At 37.7% G+C, this 17,050-nt stretch overlaps 1 protein-coding gene across 7 annotated transcripts in view; it reads left to right on the top strand.

The window, feature by feature from the left end:
* LOC310637781 (ankyrin repeat and KH domain-containing protein 1-like) overlaps positions 1–17,050 on the top strand; it is a 112,884-nt gene that overhangs the window by 65,961 nt on the left and 29,873 nt on the right. For all 7 annotated transcript variants that reach the window (XM_083358324.1, XM_083358323.1, XM_083358320.1 and 4 more), the window contains exons 16-23: positions 3,807–3,946; positions 4,216–4,327; positions 4,736–4,881; positions 6,298–6,440; positions 8,240–8,453; positions 10,113–10,288; positions 11,772–11,934; positions 16,279–16,374. In XM_083358324.1, the coding sequence (XP_083214450.1) occupies positions 3,807–3,946; positions 4,216–4,327; positions 4,736–4,881; positions 6,298–6,440; positions 8,240–8,453; positions 10,113–10,288; positions 11,772–11,934; positions 16,279–16,374 (1,190 nt within the window). The remainder of the gene's footprint in view (positions 1–3,806; positions 3,947–4,215; positions 4,328–4,735; positions 4,882–6,297; positions 6,441–8,239; positions 8,454–10,112; positions 10,289–11,771; positions 11,935–16,278; positions 16,375–17,050) is intronic.

Raw genomic sequence — 17,050 nt, 5'->3', positions numbered from 1 at the left:
CATGAATTGGCCATAAAATGCCCTCTAAACGTCATGTAAGTCACCACAATAGAAAAACACAGTCTGCTTAAAATAATACTACACAAACATTAGCTGTTGTCATGTTTTAATTGAAGATAAGATGGAAACATTCACAGTGCAGGGTGGAAAAAGTATGTGAACCTTTGGACTTAATAACTGGTTGACCCTCCTTTGGCAGCAATAACCTCAACCAAACGTTTCCTGTAGTTGCAGATCAGACCTGCACAACGATCTGGAGTAATTTTGGACCACTCCTCTGCACAAAACTGTTTCAGTGTAGCAATATTCTTGGGATGTCTGGTGTGAATCGCTCTCTTAAGGTCATGCCACAGCATTTCAATCGGGTTGAGGTCAGGACTCTGACTGGGCCACTGCAGAAGGCGTATTCTGTTCTGTTGAAGCCATTGTTTTGTTGAATTACTTGTATGCTTTGGTTCATTGTCCTGTTGCATCACCCATCCTCTGCGGAGCTTCAGTTGGCGGACAGATGGTCGTACGTTTTCCTGCAAAATGTCCTAATAAACTCTGGAATTCATTTTCCCATCAATGACAACAATCCGTCCAGGCCCTGAGGCAGCAAAGCAGCCCCAAACCATGATGCTCCCTCTGCCATGTTTTACAGTGGGGATGAGGTTTTGATGTTGGTGTGCTGTGCCATTTTTTCTCCACACATAGTGTTGTGTGTTTTTCCCAAACAACTCAATTTTGGTTCCATCTGCCCACATTTGAAGTTTGCAAAAGAGCACCTGGATGTTCCACAGCACTACTGGCAAAATATTCTGTGGACAGATGGAACCAAAATTGAGTTGTTTGGGAAAAACACACAACACTATGTGTGGAGAAAAAATGGCACAGCACACCAACATCAAAACCTCATCCCCACTGTAAAACATGGCGGAGGGAGCAACATGGTTTGGGGCTGCTTTGCTGCCTCAGGGCCTGGACGGATTGTTGTCATTGATGGGAAAATGAATTCCAGAGTTTATCAGGATATTTTGCAGGAAAACGTACGACCATCTGTCTGCTAACTGAAGCTCCGCAGAGGATGGGTGATGCAACAGGACAATGAACCAAAGCATACAAGTAATTCAACAAAACAATGGCTTCAACAGAACAGAATACGCCTTCTGGAGTGGCCCAGTCAAGAGTCCTGACCTCAACCTGATTGAAATGCTGTGGCATGACCTTAAGAGAGCGATTCACACCAGACATCCCAAGAATATTGCTACACTGAAACAGTTTTGTGCAGAGGAGTGGTCCAAAATTACTCCAGATCGTTGTGCAGGTCTGATCTGCAACTACAGGAAACGTTTGGTTGAGGTTATTGCTGCCAAAGGAGGGTCAACCAGTTATTAAGTCCAAAGGTTCACATACTTTTTCCACCCTGCATTGTAAATGTTTCCATCTTATCTTCAATTAAAACTTGACAACAGCTAATGTTTGTGTAGTATTATTTTAAGCAGACTGTGTTTTTCTATTGTTGTGACTTACATGACGTTTAGAGCGCATTTTATGGCCAATTCATGCAAAAAACCACATAATCCCAAAGGGTTCACATACTTTTTCTTGCAACTGTATACTTTACTAAAAGCCAAGTGGTTTACAGTATCGCAAACACAGAACTGAAGTTTGTGCACCAGACTTCCCTGGTTAACTTTCCCCGGCCACTTCCTCCCCAGTTCTTCCCCCTTTGCTGGTCCCTTATTGTTCAATTATATTGGAATAAATTGTTTGGGGAACTGTCTCTTCAATGGCAGGCTGGTTGGTGAACCGTTGCATTCCATTCCCAGGGCTTGTCTCTGGAAGGTATGATGAGTAGTTAGCCTTTTCCCCTCCCAACCAGCTCCTCCCTCCCCCCCCATAGTTCATGGCAGATTGGCAGCGTATGATGGCAGTTCTGACAAGGCCACTGCTGGGCCTCCCTCCCTCCCCTGAGGCACTGCACCCTCCTTATCTGAAACTCGGCTCAATGACATGTGAGATCACTTAAAGACCTGCAACCAGGTGTTCATAATTGCATTTGTTAAGTGGAGCAGTCATAGGACATCTCACTTAATGACCACTCATTATTGATATTCTGGTTCCAGTTGTGGTCATGAGTCAAGGATTACGTGTAACTTCCTCGATCTGGTGCTTTCCACATATTTTGGAACCATCAAGTCCCAATGGCACATTCAGGATTTATAACATTTCAGTTTTTAATAACATCTGAAAGCATGAATCTTGGAGGAAAAGCAATTGGAAGTGCCAATGCTATGACAGAGAAACTATGTTCAAGAGCTTACTCCACAAAAGTAGGGAGTTATTAGAAGATTCTCTTTGGAACTTCATACCAGGCAGGTCAAGATTGGATGAAAAGCCATCCTGGAGATAACTCAGCAACAAGCAGGACTTGAACAGTCAAAAACGAAACTTTGAATTGCACATGAAAGCTGATATGCAGCTGACACACTGGTGTCACATGGTCATAGTACCAAGTGCTACCAACATTTGTACTGCTGCGCTGTGGACTGATTGAATCTTCTGAATGTTCTTCAAAAACAGCCTAATGTAGCATATGTAACAGCAGTCCAAATGGATGATGGTGAGGGCATCAGTCACTCCAACAAGATCATTTCATTCTATATAAGGCTGCAAAGGACTTAGCCTGCCTATCTAGCAGTAGTTGGGAGTCCAGGAAAACTCTAATTTAAAAATTAAAAGTAAAATTAAAAATTAAAATAAAAACCTGCTTCAGGGGCATTGTCACACTGCTAATAGATAAAACTGGTGAATGAAATAGTAATTTCATTTTACTTGGGTTTAGCCTCTTTCGGTCCCATTTAAACTTCATAGACTCCAGAAACTGGATCAAGGTCTTGACGGCATCTCTATTACTGCCTGGGCTAGCAGTGTATAATTGGGTATCATCAGCATAGCTATAGCACATAAAGTATTAGAGAACCCATAATAGCCAATTAGCCAATCTAAACAAGGTAGTTGGCCTATGAGTGCAATGAAAGAAGATAAGTAGTTATGCTTCTCCTTCCTTACCACCACAGAGTAAGCACATACTTCAGCCTGTACCATATGCTCCTGGATTCATGTTCCCTTAGCAGTACTGTAGGTGTGTCTTTCTACTGCGTTATTTTCTGGAGGATCTCAGTAAACCAAACATTCACACATTGCTATTTCTGGAATAAAGCCCCTAGTTACAAGTAGGATGCTTTTATTTCCATTCCCCTTCCCCAGTTGCATCTGATGAAGGATTTGAAACCTGGAAAGATAGATCTCTAAGAGGGAGATATCATTGCTTTCACCAAGCCTGGTTTTAGTAATACGGTACTAAATTTAGTATAAATGCACATGCACAATCAAGTCGTGATGATGAGAGGTCTTACTGGAAACACACCTGGCATTATCAATAATTTTGTATTATTTGTAGTAAGTGAGCCAGGAGTTGGGAAATAAAATAAGTGGATGGCCAAAGTGTTGTGTATGTATAAGATACATTCCTTATCTGTTTGTAATGAGGACAAGATAGTTTCCCAATCACTAAATATAAACAGGCACGGTCCAGATTTTTCATATACCGTTCACGCTTTTTAGGATTTGCCTGACATTTTTATTTGAACGTTTGATTTAGAGTATTAAATTAAGATTCCTTCTTACACGTTTCAGGAACAAGAGCATGATTTTATATTTTCTTTTAACATGATTCATCTATAGACTAACAAAGTATGTCAGTCTCTTGGAAAGATGTCCTTTGGGCAAGAAATATTGAGTATGTTGTTTTTCCTTCCCAGCTGTCAATAGCAGAGTGCCTACCGGCTCCACTTCCTCACATGTCATGGATTCGGCTACACCTGAGTCCTGTTCACAAACGCTCAGTATGACTTCTCAGTCTGTGCTTCCTACCTACCCTTCTGTTGATATCGATGCCCACGTGAGTAATGTCGATTAATTTATTTATTAATTTATTTATTTTATTACATTTCTATACCGCCCTTTCCCGGAGGACTCAGGGCGGTTTACAGGGTAATTAAAAACCAAAAATACAAAAGTTAAAAACCAAGTTTAAAAAAGATTAAATTTATCCCTGTATAATAAAACCCCCTAATGATAGAGCTATCTCTTTTGAAGACTATTTTGGTTAAATGACGCAATAACAATACAATTTAATAAAATTGAAATGCATTTTTTTCCAATCTTAAGACGGAGAGTAATCATGACACTGCGCTGACTCTTGCATGTGCTGGTGGGCATGAAGAACTGGTCTCTGTGTTGATAGCACGAGGTGCCAGTATAGAACATAGAGACAAAAAGGGTAAGCTATTGAAGTGCCGCTATTTATCATTGCTTTGATTTGGAAATGATGCGTATCTAGTCAAGCATCCCATTGGTTTTTCATAACTTTCTGATGATCTCCCAGCGTTTGTGTTGTTGTTGTTTTTTCCTAGCTGGTGATAAGTATTTGGGCAGCAAATGGTGTTTTTTTTTTTCCTATCCTTAATTAAATGAGGAGTTAGTGTCTCAAAAACACACTGCTTCTTTTTCTCCCAAATGTTCTATCGTGAACTCAGAACTTTTATTTCGGTTTTGTACATAGTGATATCGATTGCTACTCTGTATTGTGAATTACTGATTTTGAAACACACTGGTTTTACTGTCAGCATAACTTAACTTTGATTCTTGTTTTCCAAATGGCTTCTAATAATAGAATCATTTCTGTTAGGGTTTACACCACTAATTTTAGCTGCAACTGCTGGACATGTTGGTGTTGTAGAAATACTCCTAGATAAAGGTGGAGACATAGAAGCCCAGTCTGAGCGTACTAAGGACACCCCACTTTCATTAGCATGCTCTGGTGGCCGTCAAGAAGTAAGTGTTAACATTTAAAAAAAAGTTTATATATGTTTCTGTTTAACTAATATTATCATAGTTTGGAAGAACAGGATCTAGCATCCTGATATGTCTCCTCACTTGGTACAGTATTTTACTACATACTATAATTATTGCATTTCATAGATTATGAAAGCATGTATTGATTCTCCAAACCCACCCCAAATTGGGTGGACATGATCATCTTAAAATATATCCACATGTGCTGGATGCTTCAAGTGTAAACACTGTTTCCTGTATCCACAACATGTCTACAGATGCTTCCTTAATGCCTTCCAAGTTCTTTGCTCTATTTCACTTTTTTAATTTTATTATAACCATTTTTATTTTTTTTTAAATAGGAGTCTGGCATGCTACAAACAAAAAAAACGTTCTTTGAATATAAAAATGCTGGATGCCAGTTGTACGTTTAAACTTACAATTGTTTCCACTTGCATCCTCCCTCCACGTGAAGGGGATTGAGGGAGGAGATTAATCTAGGGTTCCCTAAAGTAGTTTGCAGCAGCCCCAGGGGACTATCCAAGGGGTTGATGTTATTATTCATAGTACTGTTAGTGTGAATAGTGTTTATTAAATTATTTTCACATCATAAACATTTGGGGATTGGTGAACAACCTGAAATTTCATGGAGGAAGTTAATGAGCTGAAGAGGTTGGGGATTCTTCTAAGGAACAGCAAGTGGCATTCTGGTTATTCAGTGCTTTGTAATGAACTCTGTGGAGCCATTTTATGATTTAGCAATGCCTCCCTTCCCTATTGCAAGACTACAACAGCGAGTTCTTAAAATTTCAGATCTGCCCAGTAATCCAAGAAGATTGGGAAACTCGTTTAATTCTGAAATTACATGAAATGTAGGAGCATTGTACATTCCATGTAATTTCTCAGATGTTTTAGGACTGATTTCCTGCACATATTTTTGCAGTATTTTAAAAAAAACAGACTGTCCTGCAGTCCATTCTATAATCATGTAAATGTAAAACTTTTATTCATAGAATGGGAATTCAGTAAGGCAGTAGTATGAGAAGTGAAGATTTGACTTTAATCTGTTTTCTTTGTTTCTATCCTGCCTTTAATATTGTTACAAATAACTCAAGGCGGGAAACAAACCCAGCACACCTTCCTCCTCCTATTTCCCCCGCAACAACAACCCTGTGAGGAGGATTGGGCTGAGAGATAGTGACTGGCCCAAAGTCACCCAGCTGGTTTTCATGGCTAAAGCAGGACATTAATTTACTATTTAATGTTATATATCCATCATAATTTTTCTATGATCTTTTCCATACTTTTGTTATGCTCCATGGCTTCTTGTTGCCAGATTTAAAATTCTTTATTTATCCTGAACACATTGTTGCTATTGTCAACTTCTGATAGTGTTAATAATGTTGTATATTTCAGGTGGTAGATCTTCTTCTAGCACGAGGAGCAAACAAAGAACACAGAAATGTGTCTGATTATACTCCTCTAAGTCTTGCTGCATCTGGTGGATATGTTAACATTATTAAGATACTACTCAATGCTGGAGCAGAAATTAATTCAAGGTAATAATTTGGTTTAGAAGGATTTTGAGTTCTCTTTGATGAATATAATATAAAGTGGGGTTGAAATTCCACAGATTTGTTGCTTTTATCCATTCAGACATAGTGAACAAACTCAGTGATCTGTAGATGAGCTTTTTAAAAATAGTAATTTTATTTTTAAAAAATTACAATTATAGTAATAACATAATGCAAACTACAAACAAAAGAATATGAAAGGGGAAAAATAGAAGTTGCAAAAAGGAAAAAAATATAGTAAAGAAAAAATAAAAATATATGAAGAAATGAGTTTTCCCTTCATCACAGGCATTTTAGTAACTTAAACGCTTTCTCTGAAAATACAACAAATGATCTCTTCTTCCCATATGCCATCTCATATCTATAAGCAAATTCTTGAATCCTCTGCATTTTAATCCTAGTGTCGGCAAAAGTCCATTAGAATTACCAGAGATAACAACATACTTATTTTAACCTTTATCAAATAAACCAACTTTATGTTCCTTTCTTTTGCTCCCAGTGATCTTTAGTCCCTTCAAATAAAGTCCCAGAACTTGATTTCTTTTCATTTCTTTTTTTTGCCTCATCTCACAAAATTCTTTGAAGTGTTAACAAGCCTCTTTTGTAAAGCCAACGTAGGAAAAATTATCCAGATCATTCTCCTGGTTTGTTATTTGTATATCCTTTTTAAATTATTAAGACCTCAGCCAATTGCTTTTCTATGTCCAGTGCAACATCTTTTTCTTGAAGCCTGCCATTTTCAAATCTACTTTCAAATCAATCTCAGCCAGGTAAAACTTCTTCCATAAATAACTTTTAATGCAGACAATAGACGCAGACTCTCTTATAAATAATTTCTGAGTCCGTTGTTCAACAATATTCTTTAAAGTGTCCAACATTAAAATGTTTTGCTTCATTCTGTATTGACAAGTTGAATGAGAATGTTCTCCTTTAATTTGTAATCATTCGTTACACTAGTGACTAATTTTTAAAGCGTTACTATTTTTTTTTTTAGAAAAAGACCAGTTCAAAAAAAAATTATTTCCCACAGAAAGGATTCTTCATAGTTAATCGCAGTTTCTTATTTCAAATTTATCTGAATCTTCAGTCCATTCATAACCTTCTAAAATCAAAGTTTTAATCACCCTTTTGCTATTTATTCTCAATTTTTTTTACCGAGTCCCTTAGACTTATATTTAGAACTTCTTTAAGGAAGAATGGAAGGAAATTCATCCACTGCTGTAAAACCTGCTGACCCAAACAATTAGCAAGTAATTTCCAAAGAGATTAAAACAGAAAGTATCTGAACTCAGTGTGCTTTCCAAGACACGGATTACGGTTAAACAACATGAAGCAAGTGCCTGACTACCTGTGGGTGTTTTCTCCTTGTTCAAAGAGGTATTTTTGAAGAACCCCTGGCCAGTCACTGGCTCTTCGTTCCACTGCTCTTCTTGACTCCACTTTCCATGGAGCCAACTTCAGTCGCTATTTCTTCCCCAGAAGCCCTTGGTGATTTCTAGATGGGCTGTGCCAAGATTTTTCAGAATTCCATATCCGGCACTCGTACGTTGCCAGTATTCTTAGCCTACTTTAAGTACTTTCTGTTCTTCCTTTCTATTACTTTATATTTTAAAGTCTAGCTGATTTTTATATAGTGCGCTTATCCAGCAGTGAAATGAGGATGTATTTTATTACACAACGATCAGCTTTGCCTAAAATAATTATACTCAAAAATATTCTCCTCTGCCATTGGTCTAGATTGTGTCATTGCTAATATTTGTGTTCATCGGTTTTCTGTTTTTTAGGACTGGGAGTAAATTAGGCATTTCTCCTCTGATGCTGGCAGCTATGAACGGTCATGTTCCTGCAGTAAAACTGTTGCTTGACATGGGTTCTGATATTAATGCTCAGATTGAAACCAATCGGAATACTGCACTTACTTTAGCCTGCTTCCAGGGCAGAGCGGAGGTAGTCAGTCTGCTTTTGGACAGGAAAGCCAATGTTGAACATAGGGCAAAGGTAAGTAATCCATAGATTTCTTTCTCAGTTGAACCTTGGTGAGCCTGATCGTGTAAGAAAAATTGAAATTTGGGGTTGTCTAAAGGAAGGTGCTAGTCACTTTACCTGAGACGTTCACCTGAGCGACCTCAGGGACATGGAGTGATTTAAACAAAAAGAGGACTGTGGGTGGGAGGCCCATAGGCAGTTTACAAGATAAAACCCGTGATATAAAATACTAAAGCAATAAACATTAATATTTAAACTACCAAAAAAAAGTAGCTAAGAAAGGAACCAATATATAACACGGTGAAGGTAGAGTCTTTTCTTAATCCACCTACCACCTCTAGTATGGAATGCCCCCTCCATAAGTACTCAGGCCAATTGGTTGAGCCAGGTTTAAAGCCCATCCAGAGGGGCTGGGGGCAAATTTCGCCGCACAATATTCCAAAGGCCAGGAACCACAGCAGAAAAGGCTATTCTGAACCCCACCAATTGGAATTCCTTGACCGACAAGGTCTGCAGCAGACCCGACAATGCACAACATACACATTTTTCATAGACATTCTTCTATCGCCTCTAGACAAGATGGGTGGCACACAAATCTAATACATATGTACATCCTTTGCCCTCTAGCAACATTCATGCCCACTTTTGGAAGGAGATTATATATGCAGTTTTAGCAGCAAACATTATTTGGAAATGCTAGAGTACATAATCAAACATAGTGCTCAGAGCTCCACATTGGTTGAGAAGCAAAGGGTTTTTAATTGACCCACTGATTCAAATTCCCATGAGACTTTCTTCTAGGAGATAACGTCTGGGTTAAGGTCCAGCATTAAATAAAAGGCTGATAATTACATAATATTGCTTTTGGTTGGGAAGGTCTATCAAGGTTCTGGCATTTCCAATACACCTAGGAGTATTGTCCGGGTATATACTGAACTCTAGGAAGAAAGAGTTCTTCCTTAATTTGCTTTGTAGAGACTTTGTTTGGTAGAGTGAGTTTTCTGTTCTGTGTTGTAGATATTCCAAAACAAAAATAATGCAGGTAACAAGTAGAAAGTACTTTACATTATGAAAGAGACCAAAAGGAAAAGCCTCAAATTATAAACAAAATTGTGCATGCTCAGCAAATCAATTATTTAAAAAGTCTAAACTGTCCAGGTACACATAGCTTGGTTGTAAAAGAAAGCAGTGAATTTTGATGGTAAAATCCATTTGTGCAAAATTATGCTGCAGAGATCTCAGACAATCTATACAGTGTATAGATTCATGCTTTGGCTCTATCTGTTTCTGTGGTCTCTTCTGAATTCAAAATCACATTTGTAGAATTTTTCAGTCTTGAATTTTAGAAAGGAATTAAATGCCATGAGAATTCCTGAATTCAGTGTTATATCATTATATTAACAGGAGTGGTGAATATGGAATCTGGGTGGAGTGTGAAGTAGTTAAACTGGACTTCAAACAGAACTTCGAATTTTAATTAATGTGATCCAGATGCCTGAGTAATTAAAAGTCATCAAGGTTTCTTTCCCCATTAAATATTTGTGTGTGTGATACGCTAGCTGCCCTCTTTTAATGTTGATTGGACTCAAGTGGCTTTGGACTTGGAAGGGAAAAGGGTTAGTGGTAATTTATTCATATAGGTTTGAATTTCAACCAAGTTCTTTTAAACAGACTGGACTCACACCTCTAATGGAAGCTGCATCAGGAGGTTACGCAGAAGTTGGAAGAGTTCTTCTTGATAAAGGAGCAGATGTCAATGCTCCTCCTGTGCCTTCTTCAAGAGACACTGCTTTAACTATTGCTGCAGATAAAGGCCATTACAAGTTTTGTGAGCTCCTGATTAATCGGTATAGTATTTTCTATTCTATTAGAATTGCACAATTTGAACTACCTGCCATTCCCCCACCAGTCTGACCTGGCCCTGCTCTTCTACTGCTTAACTTCAGTGACAGATCTGCATTTCTTTGGGTGTCCTCCTCTATGCTTTCTATCCTTGCCCTCACATCTTTGTAATTACTGCTGTTGCCTTTCTAGTTTTTTGTCCTTTGATTTCTGTGTCAGAGCGCCCTTGCACCTTGGCCAAGGCAAAACCTATTTCAGTAAGTATGTTCTGTGCCACCATTGGGCAAAAGGCCATTTGTGTAGGGCAAATACAGGCAGGTTTAGAAATGAACCCTTTGTAATAAGACTAAGGAAATTTGCCTCCGCTGGCCTACATTTTGGTTTGTTTCTGTACTGTAACTGTTGCTTCTTCCCATTTAACCTTTTCCCAGGTTTTTGTTTTCAATGTAATTGGTTTTGTGTCTCTTTTGTTTTCCAGAGGTACAATGCATCCTAGGCACTTTATTCCTCCTTCATTTATTCCATCTTTATTGACCTGCCTTATCTCCTCAGTCCCCTTACTCAATTTAATTTAAAACTGAGAGATGGTATCAGAAGGGACAATCAGTTTTTGCACTTCAGACTAACGGTCTCAAGTTAGGAAGTTGGGAACTGCTAAGTGGGGAAAATAAGCTATTGCCCATTCACAGTTTCACATTCCTGATTTTCTATTGAGGATACCCACAATTGTGGAGATCTGTAAGGCAGAGAATCCTTTACTACACAAGTTTTATAACTAAGTGGGGATACTGAGAATTTTATTATGAGGGGTGGTTCTTGTAGGAGAAGGAGGCTATTCTCATAAATTAAAATCTCATTAAATCATACTCTTCATTTATTAGTTTCACTTCCACGATGAGATCTGGATAATTTAAGATCGTAATTTACTTTTCATTTACATTTCTAATACCCCAGTACTTTCTGTAGTGTGGTTTAGAGACAAATCTGAATTGCTATTTGTATTCTGCCTTTATTATTTTTACAAATAACTCAAGGTAACAAATATATCCAACACACCGTCATCCTCCTATTTTTCCTACAACAACAACCCTGTGAGATGGGTTGGGCAGAGACAGAGTGACTGGCCCAAAGCCAGGATTTGAATTCACCATCTCCCACTTTCTAGCCTGGTGCCTTAACCATTAGACCAGGGGTAGGCAACCTTGGCTCTTTTATGACTCGTGAACTTCAACTCTGGCTCAGGAATTCTGGGAGTTGAAGTCCACGAGCCATAAAAAAGCCAAGGTTGCCTACCTCTGCATTAGACCAAATGCATGGAATATTCATTTCTGGTTTTCTCTCGTGGCATGCATATCTTGATAATTAAAGGTAATGTGAAATTCTTAACCAGGTGCTATTGATTTTTATTTTTATTTTTTTTGCAAAGTGAAATTTAATTTCAGCTGCTTTCTGATTTATTTGTTCCAATAAAATCTGATTTCCTTTTAGGGGAGCACATATTGATGTTCGCAATAAGAAAGGAAACACACCACTCTGGTTGGCAGCAAATGGTGGTCACCTTGATGTAGTGCAGCTACTTGTGCAGGCAGGAGCTGATGTGGATGCTGCAGATAATCGGAAAATCACGCCCCTTATGTCTGCATTTCGCAAGGTAATTTTATTTGGCGGTTTTCAGATTGGCATATCTGGAATTGAGGCGAGCTGCAAATATTTGAATTACTGCATCTTAATTACAATTGCACACTTTTTAAGTCATTGCACGCATTTTATTTCACGTGAAATGGTTGTTTTGTTTCATATCTCATTGGTTGTTAAATGTACAGGTAATCCTTAACATACGACCGCAGTTGTGCCCAAAATTTCTTTTGCTAAGTCAGATAGTTGTTTTGCCCCATTTTTATGATTTATTTATTTTTTGCCACAATTGTTAATGAATCACTGCAGTGGGTAATTTAGTAACACGGTTGTTAAGTGACTCTGACTTCCCCATTGACTTTGCTTGTCAGAAGATCGCAAAAGGTGATCACGTGACCCCAAGACACCTCATAAATATAAACAGTTTATCTGAACCAGTTGCCAAGCATCCACATTTTGATCACAATACTGCAGTAATAATAAGCTCTTAGGTCCTTTGTCCATGTTTGTTTGGGAGGGAGGGAAGAGGAGGAGGAGGAGGAGGAGTCTGGTTCATTGACATTGCAATACCAGTGGTGCACAAATAGAAGAGAAACAGTAGAAAAAAATAATGAAATATGATGATTTGCAAATTGAAGTTGAGTGATTGTGGAGGAAAAAAATCAATGGTTGTACCAGTAATAATAGGAGCCCTTGGAGCAATATGCCAAAGGTTGCCTAGATACATGGAAATTTAAAACTTTAAAACTTACTAGACCTGAATATTCTGACTTCCCGTGTGTGTGTGTGTGTGTGTGTAGACACACACGCGCGCACACACACACACACACACACACACACACACACACCTTACTCGGAACTGCCTGCACACTCAGATGTTACCTTACAGCTCTTAGGTCCTTGGTTTTTACCAGACCCAGACTGAATCGAATTGAAGATAATAACAACAACAACAACAACAACAACAATAATAATAATCTCCTGAAAGTTTTAATTAGGATCTTTCCCAAAAATTGCTTTCCCCTTTCCAACGTCATAGGCTCTCCTATAAATTGAAATTACAATGTCTCTTAACATTTGTTTTCCAGTTAAATATGATAAGTCTGTTCCCCAGTCTCCATCAAGTCTTCTTGAAAGAATCCATTTCATCAGTTATCAGTTCTGTCAACTTTGAGTCTTTAAGATCCATAGCCCCTTCAGCTATCTCCAGGCAGCCTGCTTTCAAACTAGACTCCTGCTTTGGGTGTGCCAGCAACAAATTAAGTTCCAATCCATCCAATGATAAGCCTAATTTGAAAGTTGTTGCTTGCATCTGATTATCATCTTTAAGTTGATTTAAAACTATTGTTGTGTTACCAAACTTTTTGACTGAAATTTCAAATAGGTCTTACAAGTTAAAAAGAATTTTGTTTTCAAAAACTTCCCCAAAAGTTTTCTCTTTAAGATAATTTATTATTTGCATTTTGTTTTAGTTCAAGACTCTACTGCACTAAACTTTTACAGCCAGTCATAAGTAATTCTCAGAGACAGGAGGCACTATAACAAAAGATCTCAAAGAGCATTGAAAAGTTCTCCCTATAATAAAAAAGATAGAAGGAAAAGTCAAAAATTAAATAAAGATCCGAGTTTTAGAAATAAATAAAATACGAAATCCCTGTAGTGGAAGTCCAGTAGAAACACAAATCATTACCGATCCCTAGAAAAATACCATTGCTTCCATGCTGACAAAACTAAAATGATTTGCAGTTATTAAGCGGTAAGAGAAAGCATAGGAAATCTACTTTAAACGCCGCAAGGGGTTAGAATAATTCAGCATTCAATTAAATTCAGAATAAGAGCTGGAACAGACCTTGGAGGTCTTCTAATCCAACCCCCTGGTCAAGCAGGAGACCCTACACCATTTCTGACAAGTGGCTGTCCAATCTCTTCTTCATCCGTGATGAAGCACCCACAACTTCTGAAGGCAAGCAGTTCCATTGGTTAATTGTCCTCACTGTTAGGAAGTTTCTCCTTAATTCCTTGATTAGTTTCAGTCCATTGTTTCTTCTCCTGCCCTCGGGTGCTTTGGAAAATAACTGACCCCCTCTTCTCTCAAATACTGGAATAGTGCTATCGTGTCACCCCTAGTTCCTTTTGTTCTCTAGACTGCCCATAGCCAATTCTTGCAACCATTCTTCATATGTTTTTGTCTCCAGGCCTTTAAATCATCTTAGTTGTTCTTCTTTGCGTCTTCCAAAGTCTCAGCATTATTATTTTTTTGTAGTATGGTGATCAAAACTGGATGCAGTATTCCAAGTGTGGTCTTACTAAGGCCATATTCAACCATTTATATTTATTATATAAATAAAAAATATATTTATTACTTAATACATTAAATCACACACTAATTAACATTTTAAAAAGTAAAAAAAAAAGAAATATCAAAATGTGCTGTTAAAACCAAGACGTGCTTAAAAATCAGAAAGCCGAGAGGAAATGGTGTAGACCCTCCCCTCTGCTACTCCTACCAAGAATTGCAGTCAATTAAGATTCCTCTTCAGGTAGGTCCACAGTCATTTTGAGAGGAACATAGCGACTGTTATAAATAGGAACCAGTGGCCAAGCATCTGAAATTCGATCACATGATCGTGGGGATGCTGCAACAGTCATAAATATGAAAAACAAGTCATAGGTCATTTTTTCCCAGTGCTGTTGTAACTTCTAACAGTCACTAAGCGAACTCTTGTAAGTTGAAGACTACCTGTATTGCAAGGTTTCTCTATGTATTCAGAGACTGACTGATTCTCTTGGTCTTGGTCTTGCCAGTTAAACAGATTATGATGATAAATCTCGATTCAAATTACTATTATAATAAGGTATGCAGAACATTTCATTTTGAGCTTGAACTTGAATGAAACGCTGAAATTCACGTGCAAAATTGGTAGCTCAATTGTGAAACAGACTGACTCAGGATTTCCAGTACATTTCAAGCTCAAAACATTCTCAACCGAAGAGAACATTTGTAGCTTAGGGGTCCTTGGGGTTCTCTGAGCTTGGTTGTTTTCATTAACAGATTCTGTAACATCATCGCTGTAGTGCATCAAAATGATCTGTTTCACTCTCAAGATATTTCACAACACTTCTCATTTGAAATGTTTACACATTGTTTTTATTTTGTATTTTTATTTCATTTGTTTGTGTATGTTTAACTTGAATTGTACTATAGGTAGTCCTCGACTTACAACTGAACCCAAAATTTCCATTGCTGAGCAAGAAAGTTGTTAAGTGAATTTTGTCCCATTTTACGACCTTTCTTGCTACAGTTGTTAAGTGAATCAACTGCAGTTGTTAAGTTAGTAACATGGTTACTAACTGCAACTGTCATAAATACATGCCAGTTGCCAAGTGTCCAAATTTTGATCACGTAACCAGGAATTCTGCAGTGGTTGTAAGTGTGAAAAAACTTGTCATAAGTCACTTTTTCCAGTGCCAGTGTAACTTCAAAAGGTCACTAAACAAATGGTTTTAAATTGAGGACTACCTGCATTTATTTTTCTTTTATTTGTTTATTGTACATTACCCCAGGAGCTTTATTTAAATAAATAAATAGTATTAGACAAGCTGTCTTTTGGAAAGTATTATGTGCCAGTGTGCCAGTTATTGAGAAAATCCTGATGCATCTCTGGGTCTTTCACTCAGAATGTCTGTTATAACACATTATAGTGTTATGTCCTGATAATCCAATTCTCCAGTATATATATATATATAATGTATGCAAATACCCATAATTTTGCATAATTCCCATCCTTTACCTATTCAAATTTCTACACATGTATAGAACAAAAGTCTTCAGTTTTCTATAAAGTTGATACGTTACTTTTCAGGAAAAAAGTCAGGAATCAAAAATGTTTTTTTTCCTTTTTTGCTGGCAAATTCTAACAAGTCTTCTCTGATACCAGTCGGGTCTGCTTTAATAATAAAGTACCAGGAAAAGTGGGATTTTATTTTTACAGATTCGTTCCAGGAACATTCATTTGCAATATTGTTGAGAGTTTGGAATTAATGTTTTGTGCAGAGAATTCTAAAGAGGGAAAATTAGCATACAGAAATAGAATTACTCTGAACTCATTTTCTTTCATGCCTCTATTGTCTCTCATTTATTTTCATTTGTTTTCCCTGTTTTACAGTATTTAGTATTTAGCTAGTCATATGGAAAAACAATTTAAATTAGATTAGTTAAAGATTGCCTGGATTATGAGGTTTTCTAAGCATTTAATTACAATGCTCAAAAGAAATATATCTAATTGGCACAATCTAGTATGACATAAGTGTTACAGAAGAAGTGCTTCCAATTTCATGTAATTAAACTATTCTTTTTTAGGGTCACGTGAGAGTAGTTCAATTTTTGGTGAAAGAGGTTAACCAGTTTCCTTCGGATATTGAATGCATGAGATACATAGCAACTATAGCAGACAAGGTGAGTGCCAAGGAGCTGGTAATTGTACTCGGATAACTTGAGACTTCACCTGTAAAATACATATTTTTTGTCGTGATATTTCTCAAAATGTATCTTTGCTGCTATTTTTTTTAGCTAAGATAAAAAATAAAATCTCTTTCAAATGAAATAACAGAAGAACAGAGTTGGAAGGGACCTTGGAAGTCTTCCAGTCCAACCCCCTGCTCAAGCAGGAGACCCTATTCCATTTCAGACAAGTGGTTGGCCAATCTCTTCTTAAAAACTTTCCAGTGATGGAGCACCCACAACTTCTGAAGGCAAGTCGTTCCATTGATTCATTGTTCTCACTGATTCCTCCTTATTTCTAAGTTGGTTCTCCTTGATTAGTTCCATCCATCGCTTCTTGTTCTGCCATCAGATGCTTTGGAGAATAGATTGACCCTCCACTTCTTTGTGGCAGCCCTTTAGATACTGGAACACTGCTGCCATGTTTTGTTTTGTTTTTAATCCCATTTATATCCCGCCCTTCTCCGAAGACTCAGGGCGGCTTACAATCTAAAGCACAAACCAATGTGCTTAGCAATAGCCTTCATTCTATGTATATGCCTGCTTATTAGGGCTTTCGCCGCCCCCCAAGCGGCATTATTACAAAGTCAGCTTATTGCCCCCAACAATCTGGGTCCTCATTTTACCTACC

This window comes from Vipera ursinii (genome assembly GCF_947247035.1).
Source record: "Vipera ursinii genome assembly, chromosome: 3".
Classification (NCBI taxonomy): domain Eukaryota; kingdom Metazoa; phylum Chordata; class Lepidosauria; order Squamata; family Viperidae; genus Vipera; species Vipera ursinii.
Note: the sequence above shows the minus strand (reverse complement) of the source record. Positions and strands in the feature narration are given on the sequence as shown.